The sequence below is a fragment of the Pelecanus crispus genome, chromosome 8 (genome assembly GCF_030463565.1).
Source record: "Pelecanus crispus isolate bPelCri1 chromosome 8, bPelCri1.pri, whole genome shotgun sequence".
NCBI classification, from domain to species: Eukaryota; Metazoa; Chordata; class Aves; order Pelecaniformes; family Pelecanidae; genus Pelecanus; species Pelecanus crispus.
The window spans coordinates 2776314-2794962 of NC_134650.1; the positions used below are offsets into that span (position 1 = coordinate 2776314).

General features: G+C 41.5%; 1 protein-coding gene across 4 annotated transcripts in view; it reads left to right on the top strand.

Moving 5' to 3' along the window:
* The window catches only part of RAPGEF6 (Rap guanine nucleotide exchange factor 6), a 137475-nt gene that overhangs the window by 107763 nt on the left and 11063 nt on the right, over positions 1-18649 (top strand). For 3 of the 4 annotated variants that reach the window (XM_075715301.1, XM_075715305.1, XM_075715303.1), the window contains 7 exons: positions 400-611; positions 1518-1641; positions 7295-7515; positions 9948-10139; positions 11653-11787; positions 13184-13297; positions 18238-18463. In XM_075715301.1, coding sequence (XP_075571416.1) covers positions 400-611; positions 1518-1641; positions 7295-7515; positions 9948-10139; positions 11653-11787; positions 13184-13297; positions 18238-18463 — 1224 coding nt within the window. Of the gene's footprint in view, positions 1-399; positions 612-1517; positions 1642-4607; positions 4632-7294; positions 7516-9947; positions 10140-11652; positions 11788-13183; positions 13298-18237; positions 18464-18649 lie in introns of all 4 variants that reach the window. The other variant, XM_075715304.1, reaches the window with a different exon arrangement.

The following is an 18649-nucleotide window of genomic DNA, read 5'->3' on the forward strand; positions in this document are numbered from 1 at the left end:
TGTTCTCACTTCCTACTGTAGCCGTGTATTCACCTCATTAAGTTTTCACCCTTTTTGTCCTTATTGCGGTATACATTTTTACAGGAGAGAAGCGGTTTTTAAATTAAATGGGCATCAGTACTGTGTTACAGAGAGGTTGTTTTGGCAGGCTAACTTGAAATTTGTACCTTGTGAATAGGAAACAATCATGCTTTTTGCAGTTCTCCTTTTCACATGCTCACGAGAGTGAACAGCAGAGGTTTATTGTGATGAATTTGCAGCCTGGCATTCACCCAGCTTTACAGTTAACCTTGTGAAAGCTATTTTTAATCCTTAAAACAAAAACCCCCAACCCTTTACTTCCTTATGAAAGGCAATGATTCCGCTCCCAGCTAATAATGAAATGCATCTGCCTTACAGTGGGTTAAATCTAGCACCAGTAGCACGGCTCAGAGGCACTTGGGAAAAGCTACCGAGCAAGTACGAAAAGCACCTCAGAGACCTTCAAGATCTTTTTGATCCATCTCGAAACATGGCAAAATACCGCAACATCCTTAGCAGCCAGAGCATGCAGCCTCCAATTATTCCACTTTTTCCTGTTGTCAAGAAGGATATCACGTTTCTGCACGAAGGTAATGTCAAACATAAAGAAATAATACACTAAGCATTGAATGCTTTAGTCCTTTCTTCGGTGCTCCAGGATTCAACAAATGTCTAAAAGAAGCTGCCACCAGAAGGATGCTTTTGATGCATCCTTTGTAAGAGTAAAACAAAATAGAACTCTGAATGCATAATGGAAGAGACTGATCCCAGACAAAAATTAAAAATTAAATGCGTATTTTTAATATTTTAAAAGCAGTGCTTAATCTTCATCAGCTCCCCTAAGGTTGAGGGTGGGAGAGTAGGTGAGTGTGCTAATTGGTAGTTACACTCCATTAAATATATTTCTCTTACAAAAACTTGTTGCTGCGGTGTTTCTAGGTTTTTGTTCCATGTTGTGGCTTTCAGACAGCTACGATGATATAACACCTCCTACTCTCGCTTTCAGCGTTTTCAAGGGGTTTTGTTTAAACGTTTCCCCCCCTTTTTTTTTTCCTTCCCTTTTACACAAAGTTCTGTTCACAATTGGTTAAGGCGTTAAGCATTTCCAAATATGCCCAATTCTTGGTTGTGATGTTTCAGAACTATTTGAACTCGTTTCGGAATGTGGACGCTGTTGATGTCAGTTCTATATTTATATTAACGTCTATGCCAATGAATTTGGGCATAGTTCACTTACTCATTTTTCCTCCCACTAATACTTGTTACTTTAGAAAGAGATTAATAAGAGCAGTGCTAGATAGTCTGAGTGGGCCTGATTGTCACTTGTGTTTTGCCAGAGTTTCCTGTTTTCCTGCTATTTTGATTGAAGCGGTTTTGTTGATGGCGGGACGCGGAGGGAGGAGGGGTAACGTGGGGGACTTAGAAACACATTGCCCATTAAAAAAGTATTTCTTACTCTCTTTTTTTTCCTATGTGCGTGTGTTTCAATTATGCAGGAAATGATTCTAAGGTGGATGGCCTGGTAAATTTTGAGAAACTCAGAATGATTGCCAAAGAAATTCGCCAAGTTGTCCGAATGACCTCAGCAAACATGGATCCGGCTGTAATGTTCAGACAAAGGTGTGCAATTTAGAAAGACAGTAGGATTGAAGGTGTCTCAGAGTGGGCAGGGGTCTGGGTTTGTGTGTGCATCAGTACGTTAATATTTCATTGTGTAACTTACCATTGACATTTACCATCAGAACCGCAATCTTTATCGAATTATGGCAATACCACTGACGCTTCCAAGACCTGCTTTTAGTGACTACTAAACCAATTTGTTGCCTTTAAAAACCAAAGAAGAATAGGCTCTAATTTTAATGATTCATATTTTTGCTAAATAAAACGTTAGTATCAGTAGAGTTTTGGGAGAGGTATAATATTAGGGAGGAAATCATATATATATATATGTATGTATGTGTGTGTGTGTGTATATATATATATATATATATATAAAAAAGCACCTAAACCCCTAAACCACCCATGTATAGATCTGAAATGTTGCTTCAAAACAAAACTCCACTGATAACATATTAAAAATAAACACATTTTTTTTATTACTTGTTCTAAACACAGCTTGCTCCGCCTATGTAATATTTGATATGTTCAGGCTGTAAGCAGGTGGAGGGTGTTTTCTTGTTTTTTCTTTTTTTTTTTTTTTCTCCCCCCTGCCCCCGATGCATAATACCATCAGTCTCTGCGTTAAACTGCAGAATAAAAGCATCACAACTTCTAATCTGGTGCTGATTAGCTCCATATTATATTTAGTGGAGCTAAAGGATTTCCTGCACGTTTGCTTCCCGCTGCCTGAACTAAAAGCATCAGCGGCTCCACTGGGTCCGTGCGGGGTCCCGATGCCTGGAGATCCCTGCCGAGAGGGATTTGTTGTCCTTTCCCTGCCCTCTCGAGCTCGTGGGCCAGACAGAAACCCCTCAGGATGCAGTTCAGGTGGGGAGCTGGTGACAAGATGATAGAATCATAGAATCATAGAATCATCGAATCGTTTGGGTTGGAAAAGACCTTTAAGATCATCCAGTCCAACCATTAACCTACACTACCAAGCCCACACTAAACCAATCAAGGGTAGACTAGACTAAACCATGGCCCCAAGTGCCACCTCTGCCCGTTTTTTGAACGCTTCCAGGGATGGGGACTCCCCCACCTCTCTGGGCAGCCTGTTCCAATGCTTGACCACTCTTTCCGTGAAGAAATTTTTCCTAATTTCCAACCTAAACCTCCCCTGGCGCAGCTTGAGCCCATTTCCTCTCATCCTATCGCTTGTTCCTTGGGAGAAGAGCCCAACACCCCTTCCCTGCCCCCTCCTGCCAGGAGCTGCAGAGCGATGAGGTCTCCCCTCAGCCTCCTCTTCTCCAGGCTGAACACCCCCAGCTCCCTCAGCCGCTCCCCACCAGCCCTGTGCTCCAGACCCTGCCCCAGCTCCGCTGCCCTTCCCTGGACACGCTCCAGCACCCCAATGTCCTTCTTGTGCTGAGGGGCCCAAAACTGGACACAGCATTCCACGTGCGGCCTCCCCAGCGCCCAGTACAGGGGAATGTCCTGTGCTGAATCACTACATGGTTTCGACTTCCAAAAATGCCAGCGTAGCCTTTCGAGTCATCGTTACGTGTGTCCCCAGCAGCGTCTGGCCGGCAGTGGGGAGCTCTGGACACCGTGGAGCGAGCAGAGGAAGCTTGATGGCCGGTTGTTTGAGTGACGTGTGCTTTGTACAAGCCCGAACTAAATTCCGGTTGAGAGCTCACCTGTGCTACTGTAATTGTCTGCGATTTATGCATTCAGTTACGTCTGTGCACTGGAAGGAAAGAGCGTCTGCACGGCTACGTAGCCTATGTAGGAGCACAGAGATTTGGTTCCCTGTGGTCTGCCAGCGGTCAGGACTCACAGACGATCATGGATCCTGTCTGGTTTTGGTTTTCAAGACTGACTATCAGGAAACATAAGTATTTTGTTTAAAATTGGTCCAGTCGAGGTTTGAGACAAAAATAATAATCCCTTGTTCATGTTGTTTAAAGATGGTTTTGTTTCAAAGTGGAGATTCACCTTCATGCTACTGGATTTGAATTAGCAAAATTTCCTTTTTAACATCAAGTTAGAAAGCTACTTGCTGATAAGCTATGATTGCTTTTCAGAAATTTTGGCATTCACAGACAAAATCAGTCTATAAATAAATTTCCCTGATGCCCCGTGCACTTTCCAAGACCTAACAAAGTCTAATCATTAAATGAACTGTAAATAGTTACCTTTAGTATGTTTTTCAGAATTACAGAGCACATTTTAATGACCGTAATTTAAATTATGCACACTGACATAAGATGCTTAGGCATCTAATATTAGAGATAGTGCCAAAGATTAAAAGAAAATGAATTCCATGTTTTCACATCATTTATATTCATTTTCATTGCCTCTGGTGTTTGATCTATCAGTTTGTGTTATGAAGCACCAATAAATGCTTTTGAAGATTAAAAATGAACAAGAAAAGATGTTTGTCAGCGGTAACATGAGACCTGCTAGCAAGTTCATTACTAGCATCTAGTTTTTCAGCGTGTATTTGGCAACTGGCTTGTTTTCCAGCAAGCAATCAAGAGAAAACAACATCATCAACTTGAATACTGATGATGATTTCTCATATGCTTACTGCAGTCCTAATGCAAAGAATAAATCAATTTAATCACACTTTCTACAATATGAATAAGTTAAACAGTTTTCGCTCACTCCATCAAAATTGAATTTGACTTACGGGAAACACTTAACAAGAAAATTTAACGCGAGTTTGGTTTTTAAATTCGTAGGTTAAACTTAAACAAAAAACTGATAGATGTTCTTCCATATTGAAGTATTTGAGCAAGTCCTGCCCTTGCATTCCATTAAAACATTGTGTTATTGTTTGAGAAGAATTTTGCTGTATAGAAATTTTTTCTTTTCTGTTCTTTCCTGTCTACATCTTTCTTCCTGACTCTCAACTGTTTTATTTTTTTCCTGTGCTTTTCTGTTCAAATACATGCTTCAATGTATATGGCTCTTGCTTACAGGAAGAAGAGGTGGAGAAGTTTGGGGTAAGTGTAGAGATGAATGCAACTAAGATAAATAAGGATTATGCAACTCTTAACATACTGCATCCTCCTCGTTAGTGCATGCATCTGAAATACAGCATGCATTTTATTAACCCTGCAATACATATTTTTTGGAAAACAGGAATAAGGGGCTACAGTCAACGTTATACTGCAGCTATAAAAATTCTGAGTTGCTTTTGTGTACTAGATAAGTTGTTTGAGTTTTGGCTTTATGCATTAAAAAAAACCTGCTGTGCCGTTATATTGGAAGGCAAACTATTTTGGGAAATAAATAACTTGCTTTTTAACATGTAACAGAAAAGTTTAAGCCATTCTGCATTTTAAGCTATAAGGACACTTTGAATTGTGGTAATGATATAGTAATTTCCCCCCTGAGGTTTGAGTTCAAGCTTCAAAGTGTTTATTTTTAGTATATATTTAAAATGTATCTCACATTTCATCCCCCAAGATCCTCATTGATTTCACTGGGAGTCTTGGTTGCACATAGGACTGAATAATGACTACAAATGGGAGTACTATGACTGGCTAGTGAAATTCCTGACTGACACATGGCAGTGATTTTAAGATGACGTTGTAGCCACATTTTATGTGTTCCGATGTGTATTTTTGCCCATAAACTGTTACCTGGGTACCTGAGTCTGTGGGCCTTTGCGCTTTGAAACTCTGCTCCTGTGGGCATCTGGTTTTAAGCCAGCGGTACGTTAGCGTGCCGACATTTTGCGTAGAGGATGGAGGCAGAAACGCTCACGGCGCTTTGCCTTCGCTACGGTCGCTTTGCAAGGCGCAGAGGAAGCCTGGTGTGGCAATGCGATTTGTCAGCAAAGAGTATCCAGGCAGTTCTGTGCAGAGAACGGATTTCCCCCCGCCACCGGCGATGGGGACGGTGCCAGGACTTGTGCTAGACCAACTGGGGAGAGCAGGTTTGGATACTGGTCCCTGATGCGAAATCAGCAGCTCGGCTGGCTGCGCTGGGCGGTCGATAATCAACCGCTCGCAGTGCAGCTCACGGGGAGAAATACCTAGGAGCCAGCTGGATCTGCCATAATTTCTAAGCCTTGGGATTACTGTGAACACTAGTGAATAAGGAAGAGTCATTTTTTAAAGGAAATGAAATGAAATTGCCTTAGAAAGTCAAGTCCAGACTTAAAAGAAAAACAGTGTGTGCATAAGCAATAAAATATTTATATCATTAAAAATAAACGTAGTGTAGTTTCCTGTTTCATTACATAGTAGATATTGGCTTTGTTCCTAGCCCTAGGAGATAGGAGTGCCCCTTGGTTTGATTAGGTGTGAACAGTCCATCATGCCTTTTGTGGCTCTTTGCCTATAAAAGCATTACTTTTGTTTAATTAAGGTATCAATTTCTGCCAGTTTTTCAGCTTACGTTTTCTCTTTGATTTATTTCACGTCTTTGAAAATATTGCAGTCAGCTGTTTGCCACCATTTCCTATTTTTTAAGCTCACTCTGCTCGATTCCTTAGACTTCCTCAAACAATGGGTTTCATTCTGACTCTTTTAGCCATTACAGCTCTTCTGTGCTGGAGACTGTTTATTCTCCCACTTGTGATTCTGTAAACGCACCTGAGATCTTGATAAACGTCATTACAAATAATTTAGCCTTTTAAAATAAAGTTACTCCTCTGAATGTTTAAAAGAACCCCACGAACAAACAAGTTCAAACAACTTTATTCACACTTTCCATTAGAATTTACGTGTACCATACTTTTTTAATTAAAAAACGGATTAGGACTGATGTGGCCATAGGACTTTTGACACTTGAAACAGAGGTGATGTGTATATTTGAACTCTACAAGATCAGTTGTTTGGTCTCCTATTCAGTGTGAATAAGAGTGACTGTCCGGGGAAGTAACCGGTGTACGTGAACCATTTGGGGATTATTTATTTTTGCTTCAGTTGCTGATAGAATTGGCAGCTCAAAATTAAGAGCATTGAGGAGCATTGTCTTTCGTAGATGCAAGTCCGTACGAGTCTGGGCATATGTGTGTTATCACTGCCTTCCTGACCTTTGTTGGGATCCTTTTTTTTTTTTAATGAGCTGCTCTTCTGTGAATGTTTCTATTTAATTGGAGAAAGAAGTTAAGTGCGTAATGTAATGTACTTTGCATATTTAACATAACTTTTCCCCTATTTAAACATTGTCAGAAGCTCAGCTTTCTAAGAGGATTACACTAGTCGCTCACTTCTGTGCTCAGCTGAATTGCAAGAAGTTTCTGTTGTAAGCCTGATGCAAACAGTGGGTACCAAATGCCTTAAATGAACAAAGTTACCAAGTTTGTCCGCTCTTACAATCTGCAGTTGAAATAGCGTGGGGTTTTGCAGAACAAGACTGCGATACATTAACAGAGCTAAATGGGTACTTTACGCAGCATTGCACCTCGTTCTTGCTAGTTCCACGCTTTCATATATGCAGTCCTTTCCTAGACTCAAATTGCTGCTATCAATTTACCAGAATATTTTAAGACAAGTGTTGTTTTAATGCTGTTCATCTTTTTAACTCATTTGCATCAGCATGCCCTAGCCCTAACTGAAGATTACTGGTATTAATCTGCTTTGGCGTGTGCTACTGTAGCTCCTCATTGCTGTTCAGAACTAAAAATTTACTGCTTTGCTCTTTTCTTTTGTAGATCTCTGAGCCAGGGCAGCACAAACTCGAACATGCTGGATGTACAGGCAGGCGCTCACAAAAAACGCGCCCGACGCAGCTCGCTTCTGAATGCCAAGAAGCTGTACGAGGACGCCCAGATGGCGAGGAAGGTGAAGCAGTACTTGTCCAACCTGAACGTAGAGACAGACGAAGAAAAGATCCAAATATTGTCACTTCAGTGTGAGCCTGCATATAGCACTCGTAAGTACAGTGACCTGGAACGGTGGCACGATCTATAAAATTTTTATAAATCTTGTTCCTTCCCTAGAAATACTCATTTAAGATCTTTCTCTTCTCCCTTCAAGAAAAAATACTGTAGTAAGTGCTTGTTTGTCAATTCATGTACTAACAGTTTCAGCAAGCCAGCATTTATCTTCTGATCTTGGTTGAGCTCAGAAAACTTCAGTGGCGTTTTCCATTTTGACCTACAGTTCTTAAACTGTGTGTCTTTTCATCAGTCTGGAAGGAAATTCAATAGCACATTAGCTGTGTTCTTGCCCGCTGTCCTTGTACAGAATTAGGAAGGATAAAAGTAACGTTTACCATATGAACAGCAAGAAAATGAAAAGAGACAAAATCAATATAGAAACTGCAATGGATTACAGCTTAGACTAAAAGCAGATTGTTGAGAAGGAGAAGTTAGGTCAATATTGACTGATGGGATTGACATGGCTTGACAGTCAAAAATTGAGGGCTACAGCAGGACAGTTTTCATAATTTGAACTTCTGTGCAACTGTCTAACTAAACAAACTGTTCTCTGACCTGCTGTCTTACACAGTTCAGTAAATTCTTATTTAAAAATGAGAAATGGTAATTGCATTTTATTTTGATCCTTAGAAATTTTCACTTGCTTGAAAGGGAAGTTTGTTTCAAAATGGAAGAGTAGCAACCTTGCTAGTCAAAATAATGTTTCATGCTTGTCTGTTGTCCAAATGCAGCATTTTAGGACTTTTTTTGTCCTCGAATACTGTTCTGTCTCTGATGTGATAAGTTGAAAGCATGACTAGGAGATGGCATCTTGAAGACAAAATTTTAAGCCTGTTCCATTATTCAGTACTGAGAATGCAAATCCTTGTTATTTGCCTTCCTGTGCAATTTTTTTTTTAACATTTCCTTTTAAGTAGCACTGATGTAGGGATCCTGGACATGGCCATACTTGACTCCCTTTTTTAAAATGTTAAATTCTGTGTATTCGCACTGGCCTTGTGCCTGAGGTCACCAGCAGTCACAGGTAGCTCTGAATAGAAACGTGCACAGCATCGTACATTGCTGGTAGAGGTCTTCTGCTCGCGCCGGGCTCGGCCAGATATGTAATGGCACAGAATGTTTCTACTTAGAGGTAACACCGTTGTGGGTTTTGTGCTTTTCTCCCCTGCCTCCACCGAAACAATAAATTAAAGCCTGTCAGGATGAACTCTTGATAGATGATCTATGTGCAAACATAACAGGTGGGCGTACTATGCCCAGGAGACAAACATAAATGTTATGAGGTTGTTTTTCAGTTGTTTTAAATAAATCATTTAAACTCTTGTTTGCACAGTGCTAGCCATAGATATTTGGAAGTTAAGGGAGTATATACGAACTGGTTTGCTCCGTGTAGTTAAGCAAATCAAGTCCTTTTTTTCTTAAACTTCAAAAAAGGAAAATGAAGGTTAAGTGGATATACAAATAAATACATAGTAGAGTGCCATATTATTAAAGTACCTATTTTTGAAAACCGGGGGGGGGGAGAAAAACCCCAAAACCAAAAAACGCAGGTAACTGGTCTGGCTGAGATTATACTCGCAGCTTGCAGAGCTCGCAGGAAGGATGGGGGAGCGACGCGGAGCGCCAGGGACCCGCCACCCCCCTCGCGCTTTCTGTTCCGGTGGAGCGGGAGCAGCGCACCGCTCCCGGGAGAGTTTATCCGCACTTGGTGCGTTTACCCACAGTTAAATTTTGACCAAGTAGCTTTGAATCAGGGAGCCTGGTATGTGGTTTTGCAGATTGTTTTTGTGCAGATAGGGGTTTTTTTTTTGCTCGTATCCAGAAAAGCAGGAGGTGCAGCTCCCCAGTCTCTTACGTCGGTAGTAAGGTTCTCCTGGCCTTGCTTGCCGAAGGGCCGAGCAGCAGCAATGCCGCGATCCAGACTTTTCCAAGGGAATCTGGGGAGAAGTCAGATGGCCTTAACTTCAGAGTTATTAATTGCTGTGCGATTCAGTTTCTACTTTAATCAGTGCCCTGTGTTGTAAATCAGTTGTGCCACCTAGTGAACAGTTTGATGCCAATTGCAAAACGAGACGGTTCCTTCTCCCTTCGGTGACATTACGTAATTTTGGAGGAGATGCTGTTATGCTTTTGCACCTTATGTACAAACGTCTCAAATGTAATTGTGGTAGAAGTAAATCGCATTTTTTGTCTTTTGATAAAGTACCTCTGTGACACTTTAAAGAGTTTAGGGTTTTAAACTCCATTTCACGTTAACAGCCTCTTCAGTGTAACAAGATAGGTGTGTTTGGGATAGAAATGGTTTCAAATAGGTTTTATCTGCTTCATAGCGTGGTTGCTTTGTCTGGATGGTTGTACTCAGAATGACTGCAATAATGCTGCAAATCAAAGCGCAAGGTATTTATATGCGATTTTTCCATAACAGTGACAAAGAATTTAAGTGAGAGAAGGGGAGCGAAATCCTCAGAAATGTCTCCAGTACCCATGAGATCAATTGGCCAAACCACTAAAGCCCATCAGCATCAGCAAAACCGGATGAGTCAAGTCCTTCAGGTTCCAACTGTGAATTTATACCCCAGTAGGAAAAAGGGACTGACAAAGGATCATGTCACGTTCAGTGAGTATCTTCAGTTCACCTGTCTGGACGGTTTTATAAATGAAGTAAATGAGAGGGAGGAGCTGTTTGTAGCTGGGTGGATTATTTGAGGTACCGTTACGCTTCATTTATTTCATTCCCTTGAAAATAGCTGAAGCATATTACTGTGTTTTAAGAGGGCGTGCCATTTACTTAGTCGTTTGCACCATTTTTAATAACTTTTCTTAAAACAGCTAATCATAAGGTGCTGGCCCCAAATACGCTCTTGCTTTAGTTTCATTGCTTGTAACTTAGCACTTTCTGTGGCAGTGCTTATTTTCCATATACCTGAAAAGTGTCCAGCCATCCTTTTTTCTTGAACTAAAGAACACCTTCTAACTAAAGTGATCTTAATATCTCTCTCTCGAACAGGTCAGGTGTACAGTGTTTAAGTCTTTTACTGTGTCTTTCTGCATTCTAAAGAGATCTTGCACAAACGGAGCAGAACAACATTGCTTGTTTCTTTTCATGACAGAATGTACTATAATGTATTTAGGTGAAATCATTGAAACAAATCACAGACACTTAATATTTTAACCTCTGGAACACTATTACAACAACATTATTGTCAAATGGAGCCACATATGTTATTAGTTGCTCCTAGGGAGCATCAATTCTTTCTGTTTCTAAATTTGCTAGTTGCAAAGCAGTATTATGTATTAAAATGCTTTTGACCTATTTGCATAACTGTTGTATCATTTGAAAGCTACAATTGTGGGTTATTAAATAAAGTTACTTGCAGTTAGTAAATTATATGAAATGATTCTACGACACATCGAGCATCAATATCCATTAAAATAGCTTTAGAAAACAACATATTGCAGCATATGAAATAGTGTTTGCAGTTAGTATTTATTTCAAGTCTCTTCTTAAAAGCCTGTGCATCTTGATATGTTCCAGAAGCTTTGCTGAGAGATATTTCTTCATTCCCGTGTGTTAAGTGTTCAGTGTTGATCTGACAAACAACTTAAATGAACTCCTCAGCACCGTCCCCTCTGCAAGGTGGTCTAATAGTGAACAAGAAATACCAAATTGCCTGTTTGCAGAGTACAGCGGTGCGCTGGTTTTGCTAAACTTGCTAAGTTGTGTCTAGTGCCCGTGAGTGCTGATTTGAGAACTGATTCCGATGATCTTGAACTGACTTGTTGGCTGTGACACACCTTGGTTTTAACACTGTCCAAACAGTGTCATGGGCAAGGGTTTCCTCCAAGCTCTACATGCTACACAGTTTTTAGTCCTTTGCTGAAACCACAGCTAGTGTATCTGTTGCAATGGTTCCAGTTATGACCTGGGTGTTTCAACACACCTCAGAGGAGCACTGATCTAAATTTGAAGTGGAGACTGCTTCCACATGCAGAATTCATCTGAGCATCTGCTCCTCTCTTCGCCAAGTACTCCCATGGTTGTTTAACATGGTGCTTATTTGTAGTTTAAACAGCTATCACTAACTTGAAAGAAGAGTAATGTGCAGTAAATGATTCCGTTGTTTTCATAGGTACAGGGTCCCCACAGAAGTCATTAAGCTTGTCTGAGGAAGTAAGTAGTAAGAAGCAAACGGATGACACTATGTCCATGGCATCTTCTTTGCACTCCAGCCCACCTGCTTCTCCTCAGGGCTCTCCACGCAAAGGTACGTGTGCTGCATGAACGTTCACGGTGCACGTGTCAGCATCCGTCTCGGGGAATTCGTGCCTGTGTTATACAAAAACCAGGGTGGGCAGCGGCAGGAATATTTGTTGGTAATGACATGTAAGAGAAAAAGTAGTTTAGAATATTCATGTCAAGAATAGAATGGTGTCTTTTTGTGAACAGACATAGTTTTTCAATGTATTTATGTTTTGGCCTTAAAAGTCACCTACTGTTTAAAAAGGGGAACAACTGTTTTCTTAAAGACCACTTAAGTGCTTCTGACAGAATTCCCAATACATCTTAAGTGCTGATGCCCACCAGTGTATCGGTTCAGATTTAGGCGGCCAGTTACACAAATGGGATTTGCAAACCTGGGGATTGCTTGAAGACGACAGTGTTGCACAGAAACTGCGGCTGTTGAGACACCTTATGTTTTTGTCTAAGGTAGCTGAATATCAGGTGATCAGGTAGAGCTGGAGATAAAACACTGTCATAGTTCTCCAGAACAGATGGTTTTGATAGCTGCGAAAGTAGCGCGTCCCTCTAAATCCTTGAGTCGCTATTCATATTTTTTGTTCTTGCGCACAGGGCTTTGTATACATCCCTGTCTGTCATGATGCCCTGAGAATCCCTTTGTTTTTGACGTCTTCGTCTTAAAAGACCTGCATCACTTCATCATTAGTCAACCTTGGATGGGAATTAATTTGAAATCTCTTAACATCACTTGGTAGTCAGCCAGTGTGGTCAGTGTCGAACGGTGTAAGGCGTTTCTCCCTCCTTTCTGTGCTGCTTTTGTCTCACTGACAGCCCAAAGCCACTGGATTAGCATGGCATGGCATGGTGACTTACTGCACCTTCTCACCCTTTTCAGTGGGAGATCATGCTGGTCCGTCCACTTCTGCCTTCACAGGATCCCCTTTTCTTTAGGAGAATGCCACTTACTTAAACACAGCAGATGTATAAGAAGCTTAATTACTTGGGGCGCCAAACCTAGCTCCACTGAGATTTTGGAGCATCACTTAAACATGTTATTTTTGTTAACTTTCATCTGGTTCTTTGAAAGTACTATTTCGTTTCTTTGGGATTATTTCATTAATTCAACTTGCTTTCAACATATTTTTAGCACTGATCTAATTTGATGGAGGTGTTCCATACCCTGTTGTATGTGTAGTGTTAACAGCTCCTTGAACTAAAATTAGGTGCTTCACAGACAGCTGAAAGACATCATTTTAGGCATGAACACATTCCACTTAATCTTAGATTTCATTTTCTTTTGAGCTATACCCAAGTGATATGCAAATAGGATTGAAGAAAAACGTTTTAAAATCAGGACGTGATTTTTGCTGTTATTTATCTTATCACTTACCAAGATCTGCCTGTGTGTACTTTTATTGTAGTTGGTAACATCCAAAGGTCGGACAACTGCAGTCAGATGAATCTCTCTGGCTCTTCCTCATCACTTGCCAGTGAAACCAGCAACAAGAACAGTGGACAACGCAGCTACGGAATAGGTGGGGCTTATTTACAAAAGAAAATTTGGATGATTTGCAGGGCAAGAGACAGTTCTGACATAAGTGAAAAGGGAGAAAGAGAGGATGAGAGTGCAAAGGCAGAAGCTGAGCGTGAGCACAGGAAAACAAAGGGACCCCGGTTTAGAAGACTTAGGGAAAGAAGCTTCTCCAGGGAAAGAACAGCTTTTACTGCAAAAAGGGAAGCAGAGCACACTGAAGCCTTGGAAGGGAGTGAAAGCCGAAAGGAGAAAGACAGTGATGCTCTGAGTACAGCAAGTATCTATAGCAACAGCAGTCTGTGGACATCTTACTGCCTATGCATGAAGTCTAGAAGGAGAAGGAAGACTATATGATGTATTTTTAGAAGAAAGACTATGATGTCCTCTTTATGTCAGATATACTGATTTTACCTAAGTTACTTCAGCATTATTCATTTACGTGTTTAAGCTGTTTAATGTGCTTCCCTTCCAGATATTTGTGTCAGTTATTTATAGCTAATGACCCTTACAGTGCAGTGAAGACAATAATGTGAAGTTTAGAAAATCAAGGAACAGGTACAGTGGCAGTTCTGGTACTTAGTGTTTCGCAAATGCCAGTGAAACAGTAAGTTCTGCAGCATTCTCTTAATTAGACTAGATAGTTCCTCATATGATGTAAATCGAACACTCGCTTCCAGCGTTGGTGTATATTTGCATTGGTCACATCTTCTGCTAACCTTCTCAGCTCAGCAGAGACTTGCATTTAGTCTGTTTATGTACATGTGCTGTTATTTAATGACTCAGGTTTCAGATAGTGTTCGTGTCTTTAATGAAGAGGAGTCCTTTTGTTCTCCAGATCTTTGGAGTTTTTGAAGAAGAGCGTCTTAATTTTAAGACATGCTGTGAGAACATTCCTTACTGCAGTACGGTTGTGTTAATTTTTAGGAGTCCATTAGGCAAAGTAAAAAATTGGAGCTATTGATTATTGTCACAGGAAAGGAAGCTGAAATTTCATCTTAAAAATGCTGGTCTTAAATACTTTTTTTTTTTTTCTTCTCATTGATAAGGTTCAGTTCTTTAGTTTGCTGATATTGATATTTAATGCTCCTATTTGCTCTTAAAATCCTACAGCAATAATCAAGCTTAAGCTGTGAAATCTCTCAAATTACGAGCTGTATGCTCAGTGGTATGTATATGAGTGGCTCTGGATGCCGTATTATATGACCTCTGTATTTTTTACGGACCTAATGGCATCAGTCTTCTGTATTAAGTTGTGTGTATCACCGGCATGGCTTTTACACTGCCTGGTCATTTCACATTTTCACCTAATTGATGTAAATACATGGCAGTCCAGCTCAAAGGTACGTGTAGGTAAAAATGAAGTGAGAAATTGAGTGATTGGCAGGATTTTGGGACAAAATGCTTATCTGAGGACTGTGTCAACAGTGTATTAATAAGGTCTCCTGTAAAGAAAGACCATGCTTTTGATTAGAGATGCTTGTTTACCTATACATGAAGCAGTTGATGATCCAGTATTTTCCAATAAAGTTTCTAATTTTGTAATCTTATGCACATAATGTAAGGCATATCATAGACTGTTTTCTCCTAGTGAAGGCAGGGGTATATTTCCTGACATGCAGTGGATTTGCTATAGAGAAACCCACTGGGAAATTAAAGAAAAAGAAAAAAAAAAAGAAAAAAAAAAAAAGAAAAACCCAAAACACCACCACAGTCATTAATCCAAGACCTTTTGCACTCAGATAAAGGGGAACACCCCACTTTTGTGGGCGAGAGCATTACTGGAGGCAAAATGTTGTGGGGTTTTTTAATTTTAAAAAAAAAACCAAACAAAAAACACCCAAACCGATTTAACAGACACCTCCTGATTTTGTTGCCTGACAGCACAAGAGAATGAACTTTGCTCTGCCCATAAGATAGTGCATGGACTTACCTAAAGAGATGAATACTCCAGAGAGCTTGAAATCTGAACATCCTAAATTTGGTGCTGCAACTGAAGGCACATAAGTCTGTGGGGTCTGAAAGGATTCATCCTGCATTACTGAAGGAGTCAGGCGATGTTATGGCAAGACCTCTCTCGGTTATTTATCAGTGATCTTGGGATTCTGGAGAAGGTCCCAGTCAACTGGAAGCTATCAAATGTTATTCCAGTTTTCAAGGAAAGCGAGAAAGAAGACCCTGGTAATTATAAGCCTGTCGGTCTCACTTCAGTGCCAGGTAAAATGATGGAGAAGATGATTCTGGGTGTTACTGAAAAACATTTGAAAGGCAATGTGATCATGAGTCAAAACCAACCTGGGTTCATGAGGGGAAGGTCATGCCTTACTAACTTAATATCCTTTTAAGACAAGATTACCCACCTCAAAGGCAAAGGGAAGGCAGCAGATGTGGGTGTTTGGGATTTTAGCAAAGCTTCTGATGCTGTCTCTCACAGTATCCTTCTGGACAAAATGTCCAGCATGTACACAATAGTATGGGTGAAAAATTGGCTTGAAGGGTCAGTCCCAAGGAGCTGTAGTAAATGGGGTACCATCTGGCTGACGGGCAGCCACTAGTGGTGCTCCCCAGGACTCAATTTTAGGGCCAGCATTCTTCAATGTTTTCATCGATGATCTGGACACAGGGGAGCTGAGTGTACACAAGTAAGTTTGTCGACAGCGCTAAATGAGGAGGAGTCGTTGATTCCTTCCAGGGTACAGAGGCCTTACAGAGAGACCTTGAAAGATGAGAGTGCTGAGCCGTCAGCAACTCTATGAAATATAACAAGAGCAAATGCTGGATTCTGCACCTGGGACAGTGTAATTCTGGACATACGTATAGACCAGGGGGCAGGAGGCTGGAGTGCAGCCCTGCAGAAAGGGATCTGGGGGTTTTGGTGGATGGGAAGCTCAATATGGGTCAACAACGTGCCCTGATGGCTAAAAAGGCCAGCTGTATCCTGGGCTGCATTAAGCACAGGATAACGAACCGGTTGAAAGGAGAGATTGTCGTGCTATATTCAGCACTAATGTGGCCTCACCTCGAGTGCTGTGTGTAGTTTTGGGCTCCACAATAGAAGAAGGATATAAAAATACTGGAATGTGTCCAAAGGAGGGCAAAAAAGACAGTGAAAGGACTAGAGGGCATGACTTCCAAGGAGTGGCTCAGGTCACTTGGTCTGTTCAGCTTAGAGCAGAGGAGACTGAAGGATGTAGACATTGCTGTCTACAACGTCCTCACGACAGGGAGCAGAGAGGGAAGTGCTGATCTCTCTGGTGTGCGGTGATAGGATGCCTGGGAGTGGCTTAAAGTTGATCCCTGATCAGTTAAAGTTGACCCCTGATCCTCTAAGGTCATCAAAATAAATGATTTAGGCAAGTTTTCCATACTAAGGGCTTTTTCTGATGCAGTCTGGGGACAGGTCTCCCATCTGGAATCACTTTAGCTTATACCAGAAGAAGTGTCTACAGGATAATGTGTAGCCAGTTACCTTAGTCAGCATCTCCTCATCCACTGCCAAAATCTTTTTTGAGTCTCACACGACAGTAGGGCAGAGGGATAGTGGGAAATGCACTGCATTTATATGAGAGGACTTGGTGCTTGTAGAATTGGAAAGACCTGATCTATCCACCCACTATTCATGCTGCAACTGTTGATCCTGTTTCTGTAGGTCTAACCTTCTGCTCTGGAGAGGGGTGGAGTTGCAGGTAGGTTATTGGTGTCACCAGACTTGCATTAATAAATTACAGCGCTAGATGCTGATAGATGCGAAAATTCAGATTGGATATTAGGGAAAAAAGTTCTTCACTGAGGGGCTGGTCAAGCACTGGAACAAGCTCCTCAGGGAAGTGGTCATGGCCCCAAGCCTGTCAGTATTCAAGAAATGTTCAGTGCTCTTAGATACGTGGTTCAACTTTCAGGTTGTCCTGTGCGGAGGGAGACAGTCACTAAACCTGAAGGACCTCAGAGTGTGGTTTCCTTCAGACCAGCCCAGATGCTAAGTTCAGTTAATTTCAGTTCTTCCCCGGATCCTCTAAGGTCATCAAAATAAATGATTTAGGCAAGTTTTCCATACTAAGGGCTTTTTCTGATGCAGTCTGGGGACAGGTCTTCCATCTGGAATCACTTTAGCTTATACCAGAAGAAGTGTCTACAGGATAATGTGTAGCCAGAGCCCATGGAAGCCCCCAATATAGCAGTCTCTTTTATGTTCGCTCCAGGTACTAGGAAGAGGAGGTGTTGGATATATGGGGCTATATACATTATTTGTGTTTGAAAGAAGTTATTTGAGGGTAAGGGTAAGCCAAGCAGAAAAAATGCATTATATATTTTGCTCTGAATCTGGTGAGGTCTTCAGCTGTTTCCCTTCCATGGGAGCAATGCTGACGTCTGGTCCAGCTCCTGCCAAACTTGTATTTCCCGCTTTTGCTTCCTTCTCTGTTAATTTTGGAATGGATAATAAAACTGAAATGGACCATATGGCTAATCCCTGAGTGCTAATAGCTGGCTTTTACCTTAGTCAGCATCTCCTCATCCACTGCCAAAATCTTTTTTGAGTCTCACACGACAGTAGGGCAGAGGGATAGTGGGAAACGCACTGCATTTATACGAGAGGACTTGGTGCTTGTAGAATCGGAAAGACCTGATCTATCCACCCACTATTCATGCTGCAACTGTTGATCCTGTTTCTGTAGGTCTAACCTTCTGCTCTGGAGAGGGGTGGAGTTGCAGGTAGGTTATTGGTGTCACCAGACTTGCATTAATAAATTACAGCGCTAGATGCTGATAGATGCGAAAAGCTTTTGTACCCTAAAAACTTCAGTGGACCGATTGTATGCGAACAGGGTTTGATTGTTTTTTTCTTCTAAATAGCCTTGCTGAAATGTGTGTGTCAACACTTTGTTGTCGTACCTAGTAAACTGGAATTGCTCTTTGACCAAGACGTTCTCTTCTCCTCTCCTTTAGGCTATGCCCTCATACCTTCCACTAAATCTGATAACTTCTCAGACTCCAGTCACAGTGAGATTTCATCCCGGTCCAGCATTGTGAGCAACTGCTCAGTGGACTCGATGTCGGCAGCGCTGCAGGACGAGAGGAGTTTGTCCCAGTCTCTCATTGTGGTGGATTCGGGGGGAGCAGAGAGAAAAGAGCATCCTCAGCCGCTGGCGGATTACGGCCAGCCGTGCCCAGGGTAAGATGCAGCTGGTTTTGGTTGGGCTTGGTGTCCTGGTGTCAGAAGGGGTAACGAAGCTTGGTCAGGACGCTGTTATGAACTCTACTGTGGTTATTAAGCTCTTGCTAGAAGCTAGAGTACGGGCTGCTCCGTATGGGAAGAGCCTGTTTTCTCAAGAAACTTACGGTATTACTTGAGGAGACA